The sequence below is a fragment of the Melanostigma gelatinosum genome (assembly GCF_949748355.1).
Source record: "Melanostigma gelatinosum genome assembly, chromosome: 14".
Lineage (NCBI taxonomy): Eukaryota > Metazoa > Chordata > Actinopteri > Perciformes > Zoarcidae > Melanostigma > Melanostigma gelatinosum.
Genome location: NC_136647.1, coordinates 24,040,691 through 24,061,861, shown reverse-complemented (window position 1 = coordinate 24,061,861; position 21,171 = coordinate 24,040,691). Strand labels below are relative to the sequence as shown.

The 21,171-nt window shown below is 40.8% G+C and overlaps 2 protein-coding genes across 6 annotated transcripts in view; both read left to right on the top strand.

Annotated features, from left to right (window-relative positions):
* The window catches only part of bbx (BBX high mobility group box domain containing), a 24,060-nt gene extending 15,580 nt beyond the window's left edge, over positions 1–8,480 (top strand). Inside the window, exons 12-16 of one of the 5 annotated variants that reach the window (XM_079283673.1) lie at positions 1,392–1,543; positions 1,711–1,800; positions 2,247–2,441; positions 2,923–3,127; positions 4,548–8,480. In XM_079283673.1, coding sequence (XP_079139799.1) covers positions 1,392–1,543; positions 1,711–1,800; positions 2,247–2,441; positions 2,923–3,127; positions 4,548–4,626 — 721 coding nt within the window. In that variant the 3' untranslated portion in view covers positions 4,627–8,480. Of the gene's footprint in view, positions 1–1,391; positions 1,544–1,707; positions 1,801–2,243; positions 2,442–2,922; positions 3,128–4,547 lie in introns of all 5 variants that reach the window. The other 4 variants (XM_079283671.1, XM_079283672.1, XM_079283670.1 and 1 more) reach the window with 4 other exon arrangements.
* A 1,811-nt stretch (positions 8,481–10,291) lies between these two features.
* Positions 10,292–21,011, top strand: vps11 (VPS11 core subunit of CORVET and HOPS complexes). The gene is made up of 16 exons (XM_079283072.1): positions 10,292–10,441; positions 11,176–11,320; positions 11,419–11,554; positions 11,638–11,801; positions 11,888–12,135; positions 13,602–13,797; positions 13,919–14,070; positions 14,593–14,779; positions 14,947–15,090; positions 16,276–16,473; positions 16,574–16,735; positions 18,551–18,684; positions 19,510–19,712; positions 19,841–20,012; positions 20,105–20,327; positions 20,444–21,011. The coding sequence occupies exons 1-16, from the start codon at positions 10,296–10,298 to the stop codon at positions 20,606–20,608; spliced, it is 2,775 nt and encodes a 924-aa protein (XP_079139198.1). The 5' UTR covers positions 10,292–10,295; the 3' UTR covers positions 20,609–21,011.
* Positions 21,012–21,171: the final 160 nt, after the last annotated feature.

Here is a 21,171-nt window from a genome sequence, read left to right as displayed (position 1 = left end):
AACAACGTTGATGTGCCTCCTGCGATCCCAGAGGGATCGGTGGAAAAAAGCATTGAGATGGGACTGCAGGCAGTTTTGTAGAACAGTGGCTGAACCACAGGGGTCCAGGGGTGTCTTGGCTCTCGGCCAATGAGATTGCAGCGGTGCATTCAGGTGACTTCAGGGACCCATAGTTTTTTGGGGGGGAGGAAATTCACACCCTAATGTGAAATTCCTTCAGAGGAGGTTTGGTGCTCATCAAACCACAATCAGGATGAAACCTTTGCTTGCAAAAGGGAGGGCCTGATCCTTTGTCCCACAGCACATGTAGAAGCCATATGGTCAGACCCCAACATATGCACATATATATCTATATATATATATATATATAGATATATATAGATATAGAGCGAGAGAAAGGGGTCTCTCCAGCTCTCTCTGACTTTAATTGTATCCATAATACACGTTATCGAGGTAAACATCAGATTATGAAAACACAAATCTTTCTAATAAATGAAGAAAGTTGTTTGTGATCCTTTTGTTGTTCAGACTACAATGAACATTTATTTAAACCAGATGTTGAATCATAAAACGAATCAAATATAAAGCTTGAGTTTAATCTGTGATCCGTCTTCACTGTTTACATGTTGAACAAAATCTCATCAAGCCGATCGGCTGCAGCGTCCAATCACATGACTTGATGAACAATGAGGGGGCGTGTCGGCCGTCAATATGGCGGCGCAGAACAACTTCCGGTTCGAGCAAGGATCGAGGAGCAAGGAAACGACAATTAAGAGAGTTGGGATGTACAGTTTACATGGAAACTGAAGTTACGTTCGAATATACATAGATAGTTAGGCATATATGCCGGCTAATTTGAAATGATGCAACAGCAGTCCGTGGGTATTTATGGATGTAATAATGTGTTTTCGACTAAATATTTGTAAATATTGTTATGAAGCTTCATCGGTGAGTTGCCTCGATATTGTAAATGTTTGTTTGTGGGTTGGTGGTCTGACAGAGGCGTTGATTGTACCTGCTGTTGTGATTGTATCTTGAAATGGTTTGCATTAATCGAATCACAAGAATCCTAGCTTTCCAAAGACATGTCGCACCAGTATCTACCTATAAATAGCAGTTGTGTACATGACACAGATGTACAGGGCTGTCGGAGTGTTAACAGGATATAGAATTGAAATGGAATTGAAAATTCTTGATAATGAAAATGAAACTGGAAACTCATACATTCTGTAATATTCCTGGGTGTGAGGAAGGTAGTTCTGATGCTCTCACTGTTTAAGATACTTTACTAATCTCTGGAGGGAAATGTATTATATGATGCTTTCACCTCTGTGTTGTTTTACGGTTTGGTTATATGCTCAAAGATATAAACTCTGCACTTCACATGTCAGCCTAGGGAAACTGGAGGAGGAGTTTGAAAGGAAGTTTAACAGCCTACCACAGTACAGCCCAATGACATTTGATAAGAAGGGGACCGCTGTCACAAAGAAGAAGAAGCCTGACAGCTCCATCGTCCAAGAGGAAGTCTCTAAAGCCGGGAAGGGTAAGAAAGAAATGAAAGATATCTCTGCCTAATAAAACAGTGCCTGTTCTTTAATATCCTCTAATCTCACCCATCTCCTGTTGGTAGAGTCATGTTTTCTCTTGGTTAAAGACTCCAGAACATAGCATTTCCATGCTCCTTTTTTCTTTGTTTCTTTGCTATAGTAGGGCCATCTCCATCTCAGAAAAAGACTTCATTCCACAAGATTGTTAGGAAGCACAAACACAAAAAGGAGAGACCAGGTGCAGTGGACAAAGGTGAACTAGAACGTTGATGTTTGTGCATTATGAAGCAGGGTATTTACCAGATGCCTCTACCACATTTTATATGCAGCAGTCTGTATGTCTAGTTTATTGCTTTAAAATTCCTTTTGGCGAAAAAAACACTTGAATTACAGAATGTACATTCAAAGCACAAAAAAGCTATTATTTACATTAACAAGGCTGTACAAATCTATAATTTATGAACTACACTCATATGTTTCAGATTGCACTATTTATTTTATAAAGAAATGAATATAATCATAAGAAATATTTATTGAAATTAGGTGTTTAGGCCTGTTTGCCAACAACACACTTAGATCTGGTGAAATCACAATGATGCGAAATGAAAGAAGTGTTGTATCTGTGACGTACCTTCTTGTTAAGAGGACTGAAACTCATCGGGTTTTCATTTCTACCTCTGAATTGTTTTTCCACAGCAGTGGTACAGAGTGACTCCACCACGCTGGATTCACATTCAAAAGCCAAATCATGTGCCCCCGTTGCCATAATGTGCCCAGATGTCCAGGGCAGCGCCAGTATGGAGATGCTAGTTGGTAGCCAGAAGAGGAAGGCCAGGAAGACCAAGATCACACACTTGGTGCGCACAGCTGACGGCAGTGTGTCTCCAGTCGAGGGTGAGTGATGATCGATCGATTGATCAGTAAGAGTGGGATTAGAAAGATCTGTAAAGTTTGAACCAGAATGTATCACTGTATGTTGAAGTGGTACATGTTGGTGATTTAAATGGAACATTTTGACCAGAACATAAAATCTATCATCGAATGTATGCTATTATTATTATTTTAGTTCACTTTTATGAGCTGTACTTTTAGAACATTCCTTTGTTAAGGAAAGTGGAACTGAGAGCTTTCTATTGTAGCTAGAGACCAACTGTGTCCAGCAGCCAGAGAGGGAGTCCTTCAGACCTCTTGAAAATAAAGCTACATGTCCACAAGGCCTTAGAATTGTGTCTAGACAACTGAAAATATATGTAAATTAATAAATAACCAACCATTAACACATGGATTCATGGAATTTCAGTCAATATTTCTGATACGGTATGGTGTTCCTGAAATTGTATATGTTTTTTGTTTGTTTGTTTGTTTGTTGTCACAGAGGACAAAACTAGGGACCTGAACCAGGAAGAGGATAAGAAGCCATTACCCCAACAGAGTTTATGCAATGAAAAAGGGTGCTACAGCAATCCCAGAGCAGAGGAGGAAGAGGAGGTGGCAGAGAGGAGCACCGCACCACAAGAGCTACCTGCTTTCTTTAGCCTGGCAGCCCTCGCTGAGGTAGCAGCCATGGAAAACGTTCACAGGTAGAGACACAGCCCAGCTTCAGGAAATAATGCAATGTACTGCTGTGGACCGGGACAGCAACACAACCTTTCAGACAACAAAGAAATCCAAACCAGTTTAAGTGTATGCTATGTTTACAATATTTTTACAAAAGATAAATGAACTGAAAGTGAAACGTGTCTGCACTGTTTGGTGCCTTTTGAACAGAGCATGGATAAGTTTTACTTTCAGTTCAGTTCCCGAAAAGATAAAGATAAATATTCTAAATATAGTGTAACTGTATAGCTGAAATACGTACACAGCAGTACTTTGCTTTGCTCCCTATCTATAGGTCATACACTGACTATGGAGAAGTACCTCACACAACCCTGCTTCTAAAGGCACAGAACTATCCCTTTAAGTCAATGTGTCATTCTTTTGGTAGTTTAATATTCAATTGGATTGTTTGTTTTTAATCATTCTGTCTGTTTAACATATCTACCAATTACATTCAAACAAACTAACAAAAGGTCTACCCAGATGTCACTGCTAGCAAACTTAAATGCAACTATCTAGACTAGACTTCTGCTTGTTGTCACCCGAAGCTATCAGCTCCCTTTGTCATGTCACGAGGCCTCATGTCTTTACATGAGGCCTCGTGCAGGAGCCACGACGCTCATACATCTGATTTGAGAGTAGTTGGCACAATCACTATGTTTTTCCTACTGTCATGTGCAGACACTGTTTATCTTTGCTTTAAGAATGATAACGCCTCAATCTGAATGAATATAAATGAAACAATTCCTTTAATTCTGTTCGGAATGCTCACAGTACATCACAGTACATCATCACCTGTAATATAATGGCCTCTGACAGTCCCATTGACTTGACCAGTCAGTCATGCTCCGCTTTGCCTCAGCAAGAGATTTTGTGATGTCTCACTTCATGTTTCTGTCGTAGTGCAGCTGTTTGATGGACAGCTGTAGGGTTGTTCAGGTCCCCTAATGGGACTAATTACACTGCTTAATACAGAATGTTACTTGTTCTATTGCTGATGCCCGACAACGTAAAGCCCTAAACCCTGAACAGATAGCATTAAATGGAAATGTGTGAGATTTGATCATAAGCATAATCGAGTGCCTCCAAACAGGTTGACACAAGCGATTTACAACAAGTTTATGCAGGTAAGAGGGTTTGCTGAATCTGACTTGGAACACTCAAACAAACCTCATAGAGAAAAGTAAACGAGGTTTAACCTAAGAATACTCAAAAACTGTTTGATGAGGCCCGTTGTGTCAGTCCTCAGCATGTAATTCTCACATAAAGTAGTACCTTTCTCATCTTGAAAAAGAGCAAAAAAGTAGCTTTGTGCAGATTCCCTTCATGGTTTGATAAAAAAAAACACTGGCTATTTGAAAAAGTGTGAACAAACTCTTCATCTTCTTAAACATGGTGTTTCAGAGGCCAGAGAGGCTTGGTTGAGAATCAGAAGAAGGAGCTGGCCCAGACTCCAGTCCTCATCTCCTGTGCTGATCAGTGAAACTCTGCTGCTGTTATGAGAAGCCCCAACATGGACATTGGCAGTGGAGCTTTACTACCTACACTGAAGGGAGACCCGATCAGGAAGCTTTGGACAGACTCCACCTTCCCCTTGTGGTGAATTTGCTTGAGCCAGGGTTCATGGTGTTCCTCGCTATCTCAGTGTTTCCCCAGAAAGCCTTCCTTTGGTTTGAGTGAGGATGCCTTTCTGAGCTCCTCTCACCCCCCTTAGATGCTCCCTTTGGGCCTGTGGAAGAACCACGCTGTCCCCCAGTGCATGGCTTCCCTTGTAGAGATGGTTGTCCTGGGTTTATTTTACACCGTTTTGTCAAGTAGAGGCCATTTTCAAGGTCAAGTCTTGCGATTTAATAAATAATAGCATTTTAGGCCCGGCAAAAAACCCAACACTGCATTGGTTTTCCAGACAAACACAGCTTTCTGTCACCTTTTTACCTCACACACACGCCTAATGAAGAGCTCCCTCCACCTCGGGTAGAATAGTTCTGATCCCTTGCATTCCTCCAGCTTTGACCCAAAATTACTTTAACCAGGGTAAATGATCATGATGGACAGACTTCCATTAACAGCCACTTGCTGAGTGTGTCCCTGTGGTACACTGATCTACCAAGAATTCGTGGTTGAGTATTTGATATGTAAGTTATGCTACTGTAAAATGGTATGTGGTAGCTTCAAATAATCATGTTAGACTGGATGTGTAAGAGTAAACCTGTGCATACTTAGCATCTGAGCTAGAGGTGGCTAGAGCTGAGGGTGTTAGTCGTGCTGCTTATCCTTTAGAGGTAGGTGTCCCTGTCAGACTTATGAGACGGTAGGTCAGCGTCGGAACCTCTTTGTGATGGGGAGATTGTGTGAAAGTGATTCAAATATAGCCTTAACCCTCCCACCCAGACCCCCACACCCACCCAGACCTAGAACTAGTTTCTTGCTCGACGCCATCACAGTCCTAAAGCCAGTGTAAACATTTTAAATTGTGAAATGCAGTTTTGTCAATACTTGATCTTATTGCAGTTTGCGTAGCAATTAGAAAGGTTAATTCCTTGTGTGCAACTTATTTCATGGAATAGGTGTTTTTTAATGATATAAACACTGCACTAATTTGTAGCTGAAGTTTGAGTTGCTCTTGGAAGGGTAATAGATGCCTTGTCTCCACCAGTCACAGTGTTCCTACACCATAGTGTCGTCACGTCCTCAGGACCTGGCTAAAGAAGCCTCAGGCTACAACAGAAAATGATCACAAGTTTGTTCATCGAAGAGGAATATTTGTGTTACATTTGTGTAACAAAATACAGAAAAAATAAAATGATTTGTGCGCAAACAATATTGATTGAATGTGTTGAAATCAGATGGCTATGCTATGGTTGCTCACAGAGCTAATGGAGACAAGGCATTTGATAACAAATTCCCCTTTTTTGGCCTTTTGAGATTTTATTGCCAAGTAATGGTCTACTCAGAGGTCACGTGTAATCAATGTTTTCATTGTTTAGAAGTATTTATATTGTTTAGATGCAACTCTGTGTTCTTTATTTTTGGCTTTGTTTTGTTAATGTTTGGTCAGAATCATTCCATTTCCATGCCTCTGTCGTGGCCACACGTTTGTTTACAGTGACCCAGCTTTAGGAGGAAAATAAGGAAGGAAGCAGTTAAGCTTCGTCTTTAGTCATCTTCCCAAGAAGCTGGAAGAGCTGCCACGAGCATGAAGGGTAACACAGCTGATACCCCTCGCCTCCTTCCCTAGCAGCCTTTTGTTCCTCTGTGTAGACCAATACTTAATTTGTCACATTTTAGATTCACATTTCTAACTTTTTATTGCTCTTTGTTTTCTATTTAATCATTCTTCTGTTAATGTGTCTGTGTTTATAATGCTCTTTTTACGCTTTTTCCTGAGGTCAAGTTTACTGGATTAAGAATGTTGTCAAAAAAGATCAAGCTCACAGACGATGAATGCATCTACGCTTACCTGCTAAGCAAACAGTCACTGAGATAAAATGCACGTCTCTAGACAGTGGGCTTGTCTCCTCACCTCTGGAGGTGTGTATTTGACTGAGACTGTATCACCGTTTCTGTGTGTTGAGACGTGTTCAGAGTGTTTCTGGACACTTAACGACAGGACAGACGGATAAGAAATGAATGGGTCTTAGAGAACTCGTGCGTCTTGAAATAGAACATTTTTCCTATATCAAGGCATTGTTACATGGTAATAATGTTTTGCTGATAGGCCATTGTGTGCAAATAGTACAGTACATGCAAAAAATCTATAATTCCTCTCCAAATTTGTCCTTATTATCTCACAAACTAACTACAAATGTTTCCCAGGTAAGCTTAAGGGAAGCACATTATGCTTTACGATAATCCTAATAATAAATGGTATATCTATTTTTTCAGATACGAGAAAAAGTTACATTAAGGATGATATCATCCAAGCAGTAAAATGTATAGTTCTTCCACTGGTGGACATCAGTGTAATTCTTTGCAAAGACAAATAATTTGTCTTCCCCCAAGATATAGATATATTTGCTCATAGCAGGTGAGTTTAATGACATTTGCCAAAGAAAAGTGAAAGTTATATTCAAATGGAAATCCTGTTGTTTTTTTTGTTGTTTTTTAAAGAACAAGAAAGAATGCTGGCATAACAGTTGCACTGCATTTCCTAGGTGTGTAAATCTTCAGGTAACAATATCAGCACAATTCATCCTGTGTATCCAGTGGGATTTCCTTGGTGTTTGAGCTCAGAGTTGGAATGAAGTGCAACAAAAAGGCACCACTCAATGCCTCTTTTAATATACAGTATTTGTACCTTTATGTCCCAAACCAAAATGATCATGGACTTTGAAGAAAAGATATAATTTTTACCCACTCTATGAAAATTATGCATTTTAACTATTATATATGCGAGAATCCAGTCAATAACAAATAACAGCCATAATATATCATCTCCCATCCCGTCACTTTTTCTATCTAGAAAATGCTTCTATCAAGTGAAATTCCTATATTAGTTACCTAAATGACTATAATACCCTTTTGTGCTAGTACTGTCTTCTTGAATGTAATCATTTTGTACCTGTATTTTTCTAATTCAGTCTTGATTGTACTGTATGTATGCTATGATGGTATACTGTTCCTTAGGTGCATAGTTCGTTACAACCGACAGTTCTCATGACAGGATAGCTGCTGTGCTGCAAACTCAATGGAAACGTGTGGAGGTTTTAAGTCCAAAGGACTTCCTGTACTGTGTGAGCATCCATGAGACTGATAACTGAGAGATTCTTGCATTTTGAGTGGTGGGACAAACATTCTCCCTGGTTTGCTACTTCTTTCTTTTTTTCCTTTGCAGTAGAAGTGAAAGTCTGATTAGGACAGTTTATAAAACGAAGACGCTCCTGCAATCAGATAGGACAATTGAATGCTTGAGTTTTAACTTATTTATTACTGTTCCTTTTTATAGGTTTAGTTGAATAAAGAAACAATAAAATATACAACTGAATATGCATCCATTTATACATGAAGGTGTATATAATAACCTACCCTAGAATGTAGATCATGGCTTCCTTTTGTTTCTTTTTTTGTGACGAAGTTATGCCAGATCTTTAAAGTCTCTTTCCTCTGATAGTTTGTACAACCTGTGCTTAATCTAATTTATGCTACTGGTGATCATCATGATTGTTACTGCCCAGTGGTTAAATGCAGCCTTGCCTTACTGGAACCCCTGCTTAGTGAGGGATCCCTCAGCTACCTTACCTCCTCTCCCACAACTCCTATGTCATAACACTGTTTGCTGATGCAACTATTATTCCTTTTACACTTTCTGCTGACGCAACTATTACTTCTTGAACACCTATTAAAATAACATCTATTGCATCTGTGTCAAAATATGTGTTGTTCATGCTGCTTTGTTGAACTCCTAGTTACTCTCCCCTGCCTGGACTGGCCATGGCTCACTACTTCCTCACAGGACTTATGCTGTGTGGAAGTTGAGCCCACAACAACAGATTCACACTGACTGTAACGTTGGTTTAAAAAACTGTTGATTTAATATTCTTACATTTATACTGCATAATGTTATATAATAGAACAGTCAGAAGTTGCTTTGTATTTATTTACATTTCCTATTTACATGTATTACATTTCAATAAAATGTTGCAATAACCTAAACTCACAACTTCAATACATCACCACACTATAGCACATAACTGGGATGGCCAAACCACGGCCCGTGGGCCAACTGCGGCCCGCTGCCTGTTATAAAATGGCCCCTCGGGAATTAAAAAGAATAATTTACTTACACACTTAAATATGGCTTGAGCATATTTCTAATAAATTACATTGTGTGTACATTGCACATACTAGTTTTAATACTAGATGTCAACTAAATTCAGTGAAATTATCTCTGTCTCAAACCGCTTGGCACAGAAATCAATATTTTACTATTTCTGCCTGTACGGTGCGTTACTTGATAATATTAGGCAAATTCATATCTTCCATTTACATTTGAATCATAATCTTTTAAAGCTAGGGTTGGTTTAGCAAGAGATGTTACATTTAAAAACATGATTCAACCTAAAAACCCAGCTCAGTGTTGCCAACTCCTTTCTTATGAAAGTAGCAGCACTATCTCCAAAAGTCCCTAAATCTAGTGAGAAAGTCTCCAAGTCCTCAACTCTCCAAAACACTCCCCCAAAATGATCATAATGAATGTAAACAATCAACATGGCTTTTATTATTGTTGGTATAGCTGTTAAGCTAGCAGCTTGTGAAAGATTGAAAGATTTCATGGGCAGAATACATGAAGGTAGAAATGAAGGTATGAAATGATTGGATGGGCTTATTACAGTCCTGTAACAGCTAGAGATACCTGATTTTTTTTGTCAGAGCACTGGATTCATTGATTGTGGTCAGGATGTAAAGGGCATTTTTACAAATTAAATATTTGTATAAGATTACCAACCTGTGGGTGCTTAGGCCATGATCAGGGACCAATATTTGGCAATCTGCCTGATTCAATTTGACATATTTACAGATGTATACATCACAAAGTGGGCACTTTGCGTTTAAAAGCATTGAATTCATTCAAACTAAATTCAAAGGAGTCAAATACAGAAATACTTTTTGTAATATATGGCCACACCAATAAACTACTGTAATCTGTTTACAGACTACTGTTTAGTAGTCTTGCATAGTTCATTTGATAGAACATGTATTTTCTATGGCACAGTGGGTTTAGGTAGAAACTGATTTCTTTCTGATTGCTTGGCTCGTGATTCCTTATTTTTTTCTGTAAAAGGCCAACAATAAAAAAACATCTGTCCACCCCTGCCCTATAATAACTACTATACTATGTTGTTATGGACAGTTACTCATCATTATGAGAGTAATATTGCATTGTCATAAGGATATTTGTCTATCTTGCTCTGATCTGACCTTTAAAAAGAATGAGATGCAACAAAAACAGAAATCCCCCCCCCCCCCCCCAAAGCGCCTGTATTACGCTCAAGAACAATAAGTGTGGACTGAGGTCTGTGGGTACAGATTATTAAAATCATAAAAATCATAAATCATAAAAATGAACAAAATGCAGCAGTGACCGGGTAGCCCACGTGACTTTAGTGTCACATGACAACGCCCTGTTAAAGCTATTTTGCTAACGCTAACAAAATGGCAGCGTTCTTACAGTGGAGAAAATTCGTCTTCTTTGACAAAGACACGGTGAAGGACCCTGTGGATAATGGGAAAAACTTTGTTCTTCCACACGGAATATCGGCTTGTGACTCCGGCCGCGGTCATGTTGTTCTGGGAGATATCCTTCAACAGCACTGCTTAGCTAGCTCAGCTAATGCTAGTCTAGGTTACAGGGCAGCTGATGCTAGTCACGACGCAGCAAATGTGAAAGCAAACCAACAGAGGTAAGCTGGGACCTGTTTTTGGAATGAATAAGTTAGCCTGAACAGTAACGAAGCAGTCGGCTGAGGACTGCGCGGTGCTGCCAGGCTATGTTGTTTTATACAAATAAATCAAATCAAAAAAATATGTTCCGTGCTGTGTGTGTGTGTGTGTGTGCGTGCGTGCATGTGTGTGCGCGCGCGCGCGCACAACACGTTACTTAACATGAGTGTTTGGAAGCTACTCTCCATGTCTGTCCATATTCTACACACTGAACAGGCACACGCTTCATGACTTGCATTAGTATTGATATATCTGCAGCGCTTTACTGGTAACTAGGCCAGTTTTTTTCAGTGTGGCGCTGCGCTATCATGACTGAAACATAAATCCAACATAATTAAGTGTTTGGACAAAATAGTACTTTGCATGCTGATGCAAAGGATATATTCGGTCTCTTGCATCATGCCATGCATGCACAGCTTTTGTATTTTTAGATACAAAATATTACTTCCAGAAATACTTTATTATATAATTGGTTAGCCGGGTAAGAATTGAAAGTTTTAACTGAAGTATCATGAACTGCCGTTCATTGCATACATGTCATCGAGTTCTACAACTATACATAATTGTTCTTAACTACTACAATGTTACATATGGATGGCAAGATCTGGCTTTTGACCCGCTCCCTGCAGTTGACATCTTTTCAGGCCTACAAGTTGCGGGTAACGCATCTCTGCCAGCTGAAGCAGCACAGCATCCTTGTGTCAGTGGGGCAGGATGAACAAGGAATAAACCCTCTAGTAAGTGAGCGCTTCTTCACAGAACCCTAAAACACAGAGCGATTTTGGCAACGACTTGAACGGACCACCACTAAACTGAATCTGTACTTGTTTTTCAGGTAAAGGTCTGGAACCTTGAAAAGAGAGACAGTGGAAATCCTCTGTGCACTAGGATTTTCCCCGCAATTCCCGGCAACAAACCGACAGAAGTGTCTTGCCTCAGTGTACATGAAAACCTCAACTTCATGGCTATTGGTAAGACACAAAGAAATGGCCTGCTTTCTGCCATTCGACAGCTTGACCTCCCAATTTATAGTGGTTGTTGTGTTGCTTGACAGGCTTCACAGACGGCAGCGTGGTTTTAACTAAAGGTGACATCACCAGAGATCGTCACAGTAAAACTCTGACTCTTCATGAGGGAACCAGCCCAGTCACAGGCCTCGCTTTCCGCCAGGTGGCAAAGGTCACCCATCTGTTTGTTGCTACTCTGGAGACAGTCCATGTAAGTCTGATCACTCCCAGAACATATAACTTTTTCTGTGACTCTTCGCTAGATGCAGTCTGACCTCCTGTCCTCTTCCTGCCCAGTGCTACACCCTGTCTATCAAGGAGTACGCTAAAGTAGAGCTGGACACACACGGCTGTGCGCTGCGCTGCTCCTCCCTGGCAGATCCCTCCCAGGACTCCCAGTTCATTGTGGCCGGTGAGGAATGCGTGTACCTGTACCAGCCCGATGAACGAGGGCCCTGCTTCGCCTTTGATGGACACAAGCTGTTGGCGCACTGGCACCGCGGATATCTGTTTTTACTCATTAGGGATGCCAAGGCGCCCAACAAGTAAGGACAACACTGAATGCATTGGATGAAGGTGTACAGGTAATCGTTCATCTTCACCAATTTGACAACACATGTGTAGCTTTTTAAAAAGAAATCTGCAAATTAGAAAACAACCAAATAGAGAAACACACTGCAAAGAGCACACAACAGTACGAGGCCTGTTTCCAGGGGACACTACAAAGTGACGCACACGGCTGGGACAAGCTGCTTGATGGCATGGTTTTTGGCTTATGAAGTTATTGAAGTCTGCTATCCGTCAGTGGTTTTTGAAAATTATGTTTTAATTGTTTGGGTAATTTAACATGGTGATCACATGATTCTGACATTATTGCAGATATCTGCTGTTAGTCTAGCTATAGCCTTTTGATTCTTATCATCCTGCCAATTTATATAATCTGACCAAATACACACAATTATGAAACAGGCTAATGTTGTGTTAGCTGGGAACGTTCAAGGATGAAAATGTATACTGCAAATTGTTTAATGACTGGTGTTAAACAAGTCAAAATAAGTCGTGTTTTGACTTCATGAATCATAATTTAAAATGTATATCGTAATAATGAACAGGCAGCCTTTCGGTAATTGTTAACTGATTGTTCAGCTCTTTCAGGAGAGGGGTGATATAACTTCATATTTGTAATCTTTCAATTTTTTGAATTATTCAGCTTTTTGCAATTTTTTTTCTATCTATTTCTATCTATTTTCAGCAATGTTTTTGAGATTCATTTCAGCTTTCAGCATTCCAACGCATTTTCAGCAGGAAATGCATTTTCTAGTTAACTATTACCTTCCTCTTGCATGATGGATACATTGCAGTTTCTCTTCAACCATTATTCTAAGTTCAGCAGTAGAAACACTTTTTAAATTTGAAATTGGTGCCACTTTATGCAAATAAAATTAACTGTGGCTGGGCTCATTTTTTAGGTATTATTCTGCTAAATTGTTAAGTGTTTTAACACATCATTGTGTTTCACTGGCGGAAATAGTGGCAGGTAAGGTAAATAACACTCTGAATGTTACAAACAGGTCACACTATTAGAATAAGTGAGTGTCATTCACAAAAATATCTATTTACCGGTACTGTGGTCTTGTGTCAGCTGAATTTGATGTAAAAGTATCATCGTAAATGAGGATTTGGGGAGTTTTTCTAATCTGAATCGTGGGTGGAAGGACAGACGGTGTTGTATGCTGTACAGATAGTGTGTGTGTATATATATGTTTGATACTGGGCTAAAGAAATAAAATGGACTTTGCTTTGTTATAAAAGAAGAAACTATTCCATGTAAACAGTGTGTCAAACAGAGCTTGTTATTCAAAACTGTCTTGAAAACGTGCTGTGCATCACCAGTGAGGTGATGTTATGCCAGATGTGAGGCGATGAAATTTTAGTCGCGCAGTTGATGAGCAACTTCCCAAAGTCTCACTGTTTCCAATGAGACCTTTGACAGGGTTGTTCTTCTACTCAGGACAGAGTTTGGTAGCAGCTCTCCATCAGAGAAGCAGCTTCTGACCATCTATGACCTGGACAACAAGTTCATCGCCTACAGTGCCTCCTTTGATGACGTCGTAGATGTGGTGGCAGAGTGGGGCTCGTTCTACATCCTCACCAGAGATGGAAGACTGTCTGTTCTTCAGGAGAAAGACACACAGACCAAGCTGGAGGTGAGTCCAGAGTGGAGGGCCCTACTGCACAAGCATGAACAGTAATGAAAAGTTCGGTCCTTTTATAAATCAAATGGATCAGGGAGCAGTCTTCTTGACTCCTCCTTGTTTGTCTCTTAAGATGCTGTTTAAGAAGAATCTGTTTGTAATGGCCATAAACCTGGCTAAGAGCCAGCACCTGGACAGTGACGGGCTGTCAGAGATCTTCAGACAGTACGGGGACCACCTTTACCTTAAGGGAGACCATGACGGGGCCATCCAGCAGTACATCCGGTAATTGCATCACTAAACATTTTCCAGTGCTGAAACTGTTGTTTAAGGTTGGATGTTCAACGTCAGGGTTCAACGTTCATTTTCTCTTGCCTGCTCGAGGAAGTGGGTCAGAAATTTACATGCCCAGAGTCAATCTTTAGCGCTGATCAAATAACAACGAAGACCAAAATGAATTGTCATGTTTAATCTTTATTGAAGTAAATTAATATGCCACCCAACTGAACTGCTGTTTCCAGGATGATCCAAAGACTCTCTTGTACTTCAGCCAATACATTTTGTCTTTACCTGCTGCCATTTTTCTCTTGAATGCCCAATTCAGAGAATTCCAGTAAGAAGGAAGGCTCACTCCTCATCTCTCAGAGAGAGAGCCATGATGATGATTCTGTGGTCTTCATTAATTTACAATGTCACTTGGCTGTTAAACTTATTGCTCTAAAATCGCCCAGCTGTCAGAGACTGGATTGCTGATCACTCTCCCCATTGATAAAACTACTTTTAAAACATCACTCTCTTTTCCCACAGCACCATTGGGAAACTGGAGCCATCATATGTCATCAGGAAATTCTTGGACGCGCAGAGGATCCACAACCTGACCGCATATCTGCAGGCCCTGCACAGACAGTCACTGGCCAACGCAGACCACACCACGCTGCTGCTGAACTGTTACACCAAGCTGAAGGACAGCTCCAAGCTGGAGGAGTTCATTAAGGTGACTGACCAGTAAGAGTAAGGGATGAACTACTACGTGTTTTCCATCAGAGAACCGATGGGCTGCAGTAACAATACAACACATAGTTTAAAGGTTACTGTCTTAACAATCAGGTCACTAATTGCTGCCATATAACACCATTGTCCTCCTGCTCCGTATTTCAACAGAGTAGTGAAAGTGAGGTCCACTTCGATGTTGAGATCGCCATCAAGGTTCTTCGGCAGGCCGGTTACCACAGCCATGCTGTCTTCTTGGCTGAGAAACACATGCACCATGAATGGTACCTGAAGATCCAGCTGGAAGACCTTAAGGTGACGAAACATGCAAATACCATCCAATATTCTTTTTTCCCTGTTATGATTTCCAACAAATGTCCCACACCTTCCTCTGAGTTAGAACTCAGTCTAGTCTAATCAGGTGATTGTTGTCAGTGTGAACACAAACTGCCAGTAGCCAAAGCAGGTGTGCAGTGCTGTCTGAAGTTTGACTGTGAGGTTGTCAGCTGTAAGACCTGTGAAGAGACCCAAGCTCAGCTCCTGTGTCTTGTTGCCACCTGCTATGTAATGTGAAGGGGGTTAGCCCCGAAGTTAGCAACAACTCCGGCTCAGGCTCACTTATGGTGGACTGACCCTTAAGGTGAACCGGCTATTCTCCTTTAAGTAACGAGCCGCTCCTCTGAGTTTAGGACAGCTCCTTTTTAAAGTTTTTAATATTTCTTTAAACTGTTTGACTGTCGGCATTAATTGGTCAAAATACTTATTGACGGTGAAATGGTTAAATATTAATATCCCTTCTTCAAACCATCTTTCATTTCATCTGGACAAACCTGGATCTTACAATGATACACTCGGGCCCAGTGAGCAGCTCTGGCCTGACTTTGTTGATATCTTATCCTAACTTCAGTGTAAATGGCAGTAAAAGAAAATCTAACATGGAAAATTAAGCAGTTCAAGCTACTTTCTACATGAATATAAAATGCCTTTAACCACACATTCATTACGTTTGGTTTGCCTACACAACGGTCTTAGAACAGGCAATTTTATTACATCAGTGAGAGCTGAAACATTGTTTCAGAAAACTGGGAGAAAATGAATTGACACTTTGTCAAATATCACATCATTTAGATGAGCAGCCATTAAAATGACCAACATGGATACAGTTTAATATGAAAGTCTCTTCCTAAATTTCAATCTTCATTCAGCCAACTGCATATATGAACATATAAATATCAAGCAAAATGCTTTACATAGTCTCAAGTCAACCTGGTGTACTGGGCAACTGTTTTGGATTGCAATAGGTTTATTGTAACAGGTGGTGGCGAGCGTCCCTCGCTCATTATAGTCATTATTTAAGGCTTCAACGGCAAAATGTACAGTCTTTATCCTTTCAGAACATTTGTATCTCACTGCTCTCCATCTCGCTCACTCCTGTCTGAATGAAAACAAGCATCGCTTTAACAGATACATTAAGCCGCTATGATTCCCTCCAAAACCCAGAACTATCAGGAAGGGCTGCGTTACATTGGACGTCTGCCTTTTGAACAAGCTGAGAGCAACATGAAGCGTTACGGCAAAACACTGATGCACCATGTTCCTGAAGGCACCACGCTGCTTCTGAAGGGTTTATGCACCAACTACCAACCCAGCGGAGAAGCTGCTGAAAGAGACAGCCTGGGTAGGGGTCGGGCCAACAAGGTCAGTCTGCAGGGCTTCTGGTTTTGTTTGTGTTTAATAAGAAACTCCTGTCATTTTCACATGATTTTCTTAAGCCTGTCCATATTTGTTTTGTTATAAGGCGAACTCCGAGGAATTCATCCCAATTTTTGCCAACAACCCTCGGGAGCTGAAAGCCTTCCTGGAACACATGATGGAGGTGGACTCCCGTTGTCCCCAGGGAGTGTATGACACACTGCTGGAGCTCCGGCTACAAGACTGGGCGCACGAACAAGACCCTGTGGTCAGTCCATAACGCGCAAACTAGCTATTAATCCTTACATATATACAGTCAGGGCCATAAGTATTTGGACTGTGACACAACCTTTCTAATTTTGCCTCTTTACATGACTCCAATGGATTTAAAATGAATCAGTCAATATGTGGTTGAAGTGTAGATTTTAAACTTTAAATCAACGCATATAACAAAGAAATCACAATAACCATTTAGGAATTAAAGCCATTTTTACACAGCCCCCCACATCGTCAGAGGCTCAAAAGTAATTGGACAAACTAACATAATTGTGAATATAATCATTATTTTTAATACTTTGAGGAAAAGCCTTTGCAGGCAAAGATTGCCTGAAGTCTGGCACCATCAACATCACCAAAAACAGTGAGTTTCCTCCTTTGAGATGCTTTGCCAGACCTTTCACTGCAGCCTCCTTCAGCTGCTGCCTTTTTGTGAGTCTTTCTGCCATTCGTTTTATCTTAAGTAAGTGATAAGCCTGCTCACTTGGGTTGAGATCAGGTGACTGACTTGGCCATTGAAGAATATTCCATTCCTTTGCCTTGAGAAGCTCTTGGGTTGTGTTAACAGTATGTTTTAGCTCATAATCCATCTTCACTGAAACTACCTCCAATCAGTTTTGTAGCATTAAGCTGAATCTGAGCAGATAGTTTAGCCTTAAACATCTCAGAACTCATCCTGCAGCTTCTATCAGCTGTGACATCACCAATGAACACCAGTGACCCAGTTCCATTGGCAGCCATACATGCCCATCCAAAGCATTGCCTCCACCATGTTAAACAGATGATGTGGTTTGTTTCAGATCATGAGCCGTTCCTTTCCTTCGCCACACTTTTCTCTTCCATCATTCTGGTAGAAGTTCATCTTGGTTTCATCTGTCCAAATAATCTTTTTCCAAAACTGGTCAGGCTTTGTCAGATGTTTTCTGGCAAAGTCTAATCGGGCCTTCCTGTTCTTCAGTGTTACCAGTGGTTTGCACCCTCTGTATTTAGATTCATGAAGGCGTCTCTTGATTGTAGATTTTGACAATGATGCGCCTACATCCTCCAGAGTGTTCTTGACATCAATCGATGTTATGAAGGGGTTTTTCTTCACCAAGGTAATAATTCTGCAACCATCCACTTATGATGTCTTCTGTGGTCTTCTGGGCCTTTTGCTGTTGGTGAGCTTGCCAGTGCATTCCTTCTTTTGAAGAATGTACCAAACTGTTTATTTGGCCAATCCGAATGTTTCTGCTATCTGACTGATAGGTTTACGGTTTTTTTTCAACATAATAATGGCCTCCTTCCCTTGCATTGACACCTCTTCGGTCCGCATGCTGAGAGTTCCAAGGACCAGCTACCAACTGCAAATTCTGAAATTTTGAATCCAAAAGTCTGCATCATTTGTCATGAAATAGTGACAGAATAGGCCACATCTGGCCATGAAACTGTTTGTCAGACAGCTGTCTAATTACTTTTGAGCCTCTGAAAATGTAGGAGGCTTTGTAAAAGTGGTTGTAATTCCTAAACTGTTATTGTGATATTTTTGTGATATCCATTGAATTAAAGCTGAAATTCTACACTTAAATCACATATTGACCTGCGTAGTTTCAAATCCATTGAGTCGTGTAAAGTGTAGAGGCAAAATTTGAAAAATGGTGTCAGTCCAAATACTTATGGCCTGACTGTATATATAATACATACAGGTTGCTGTAGCAGATCGCTGTGTGGTTATGCCAATCCCAAGAAATTCGAAGGCTTTGCAGAAATTTAGTTTAACCTGGGAAAAATCATTTAAACTTTTTTTTCTGCTTCATATGTTTGGTAGAGGAAAAAAGTCCTGCAGGGGGAAGCCGTGTCCCTGTTGAGGAGTGACAGCACTGTGTTCGATAAGGCCCTGGTCCTCTGCCAGATGCACAACTTCAAAGAAGGCGTCCTCTACCTTTATGAGAAGGGTAAACTGTAAGTGAGAGGTGTGTGTGTGTGTGTGTGTGTGTGTGTGTGTGTGTGTGTGTGTGTGTGTGTGTGTGTGTGTGTGTGTGTGTGTGTGTGTGTGTGTGTGTGTGTGTGTGTGTGTGTGTGTGTGTGTGTGTGTGTGTGTGTGTGTGTGTGTGTGTGTGTGTGTGTGTGTGTGTGTGTGTGTGTGTGTGTGTGTGTGTGTGGGTGGACGGAGGTTTTCCTCCCCCCACTGCTCGACTCTTAACAACGGAGAAGACGCGGCAGCCCTAGAAAGACTTTGTACTGAGTTTTGAGGACTGTTGAACGGACTCTGCTGCAGAGCAGGAGGACCGAGGGTCTGGCCAGACCTTCGCTTCTAACAACTCCAAAATAACCTTTTCATCGCACCATTGAACATCCAGCTCCAACCGAGCCGTCTCGGCAACTAAAACTAATGAGTATAACCTGAGAAGAAAATTAACGTAACGAATCAAGTGTAGTGACATTTTATGTGAGCTGTAGCTTTAACCCTTGCAAACTAACTAAATATAACCTGCAATAAATATCTAATCTAATATATGTATATATATATATGTATGTATATATATGTGTATATATATATGTATGTGTGTGTGTATATATATATGTATGTATATGTATATATATATGTGTGTGTGTATAGATGTATATGTATATGTGTATATATATATATGTATATATATATGTATATATATATGTGTGTGTGTGTGTATATGTATATATATATATAGATGTGTGTATGTATGTGTATATATATATGTGTTTGTATATATATATACATACATATACATGATTTGCATTCTTTTGCAGGTACCAGCAGATTATGCACTACCACATGCAGAATGAAGAGTATGGGAAAGTGGTAGAGGCCTGCCAGCGCTATGGGGATCAAGAGGGTTGCCTATGGGAGCAGGCATTGGGATACTTTGCCAGGAAAGAAGAGGACTGCAAGGCCTACATCAGTGAGGTCCTACTTCACATAGACCAAAACAACCTGATGCCTCCATTACTTGGTTAGCTGCTGGATGTTTTACTTAATGCTGCGTGCGATCCTCTTTGGGTTTTGAGATTTCTTAGCGTCAGTAAGATGTTGTTTGAAAAGAAGCACATGATTGCAGCCATGCTTTTTCTTCTGCCGTAGTGGTGCAAACACTGGCACACAACTCAACAGCCACTCTCTCCGTCATCAAGGACTACCTCATCAATAAGCTGCAGAGGGAGAGCCAGCAGATAGAGGACGATGAACGCAAAATCCACCAGTACCGTGACGAAACGGCTCACCTCCGCTCTGAGATCCAGGAGCTCAAAACCAGGTGGGTTACATATGTATCATTCCCAAGTATTTAATTGATTATCACCTCGATAATATGACAATATGACTGTAAATCTTTGTATTTCGACACAGTGCCAAGATATTCCAGAAGACCAAGTGTAACATGTGCAACAGCCCGCTGGAGCTGCCGTCTGTTCATTTCCTGTGCAGCCACTCCTTCCACCAACACTGCTTCGAAAGCTACGCCGAGAGCGAGGCTGAGTGCCCAACATGCACTCCAGAAAACCGCAAAGTCATGGACATGCTGCGTGCCCAGGACCAGAAACGCGACCTGCATGACCACTTCAACAGACAGGTGACAATACTTGAGCTTTGACTCGAAGAAACGATAGAAGTTGCGTGTTCACCCTCTAAACACTCTTGGAATGTTTGAGTTAATGCAAGTTCTTGCGTCTTCTCTATGGTTTTCAGTTACGCAGCTCTAATGATGGTTTCTCTGTCGTGGCTGACTATTTTGGTCGAGGAGTGTTCAACAAACTGACTCTGGTCACCGACCCACCTGGCAGCAAAACCGTCGGGAGCCTGGAAGTGAACCTGCAGAGAGACCTTCTCGTCCACACCAAGAGAAATTGCTGAAAAGCTCAGCTTGTGATGACTGTTTGAATCCTACCTGAGCAGGCACTTTGTGTACAGCCTCTCCACCATATGCTTTGCCGCTTCATGCTGGGGTGCCACTTTATTTCGCAGTGAATGCAGCTGCCTGCTTTTAGAAGCTGGGCTGTACGTATTTGCATTGTGTTTCTAGCCATGACTCACTGGGGACTGTATAAATGTACTTTAGTTAAAAACATGTAATACTGTGTCTTAAACCTTGCTGAATCACACCTTTTTTGAGAATTCTTCTTTCGATGCATTTGCTTGTACTAATTATAAATCTTGCACATAACACTCAAATAGGTTAACTGTCTCTCATTGATGCAATTATCTGATGTCTGCCACTTTAACTTGAGGATTCAAATTGTGAATAAAATCATTATTAAGTGAATTTCTTGATATAGCATTGTCTGTGGGTCTCATGGGTCATATGATGAAATCATATATTACATTACTATATGATTATCATATCTCATCACATGAACAGTTGTCAACTATGACATACAGGATATGTATTTCAGCTGAGTGTTACTTGCGCTGGCTCT

What these genes read in the sequence shown, in the direction of transcription:
- vps11 (XM_079283072.1), top strand. Translation starts at nt 10,296, where the DNA reads ATGGCAGCGTTCTTACAGTGGAGAAAATTCGTCTTCTTTGACAAAGAC. An exon ending in TCCAGCTGGAAGACCTTAAG is followed by an intron (nt 15,091 to 16,275) that starts GTGACGAAACAT and finishes TCCAAAACCCAG; the next exon opens with AACTATCAGGAAGGGCTGCG. An exon ending in ATCCAGGAGCTCAAAACCAG is followed by an intron (nt 20,013 to 20,104) that starts GTGGGTTACATA and finishes ATTTCGACACAG; the next exon opens with TGCCAAGATATTCCAGAAGA.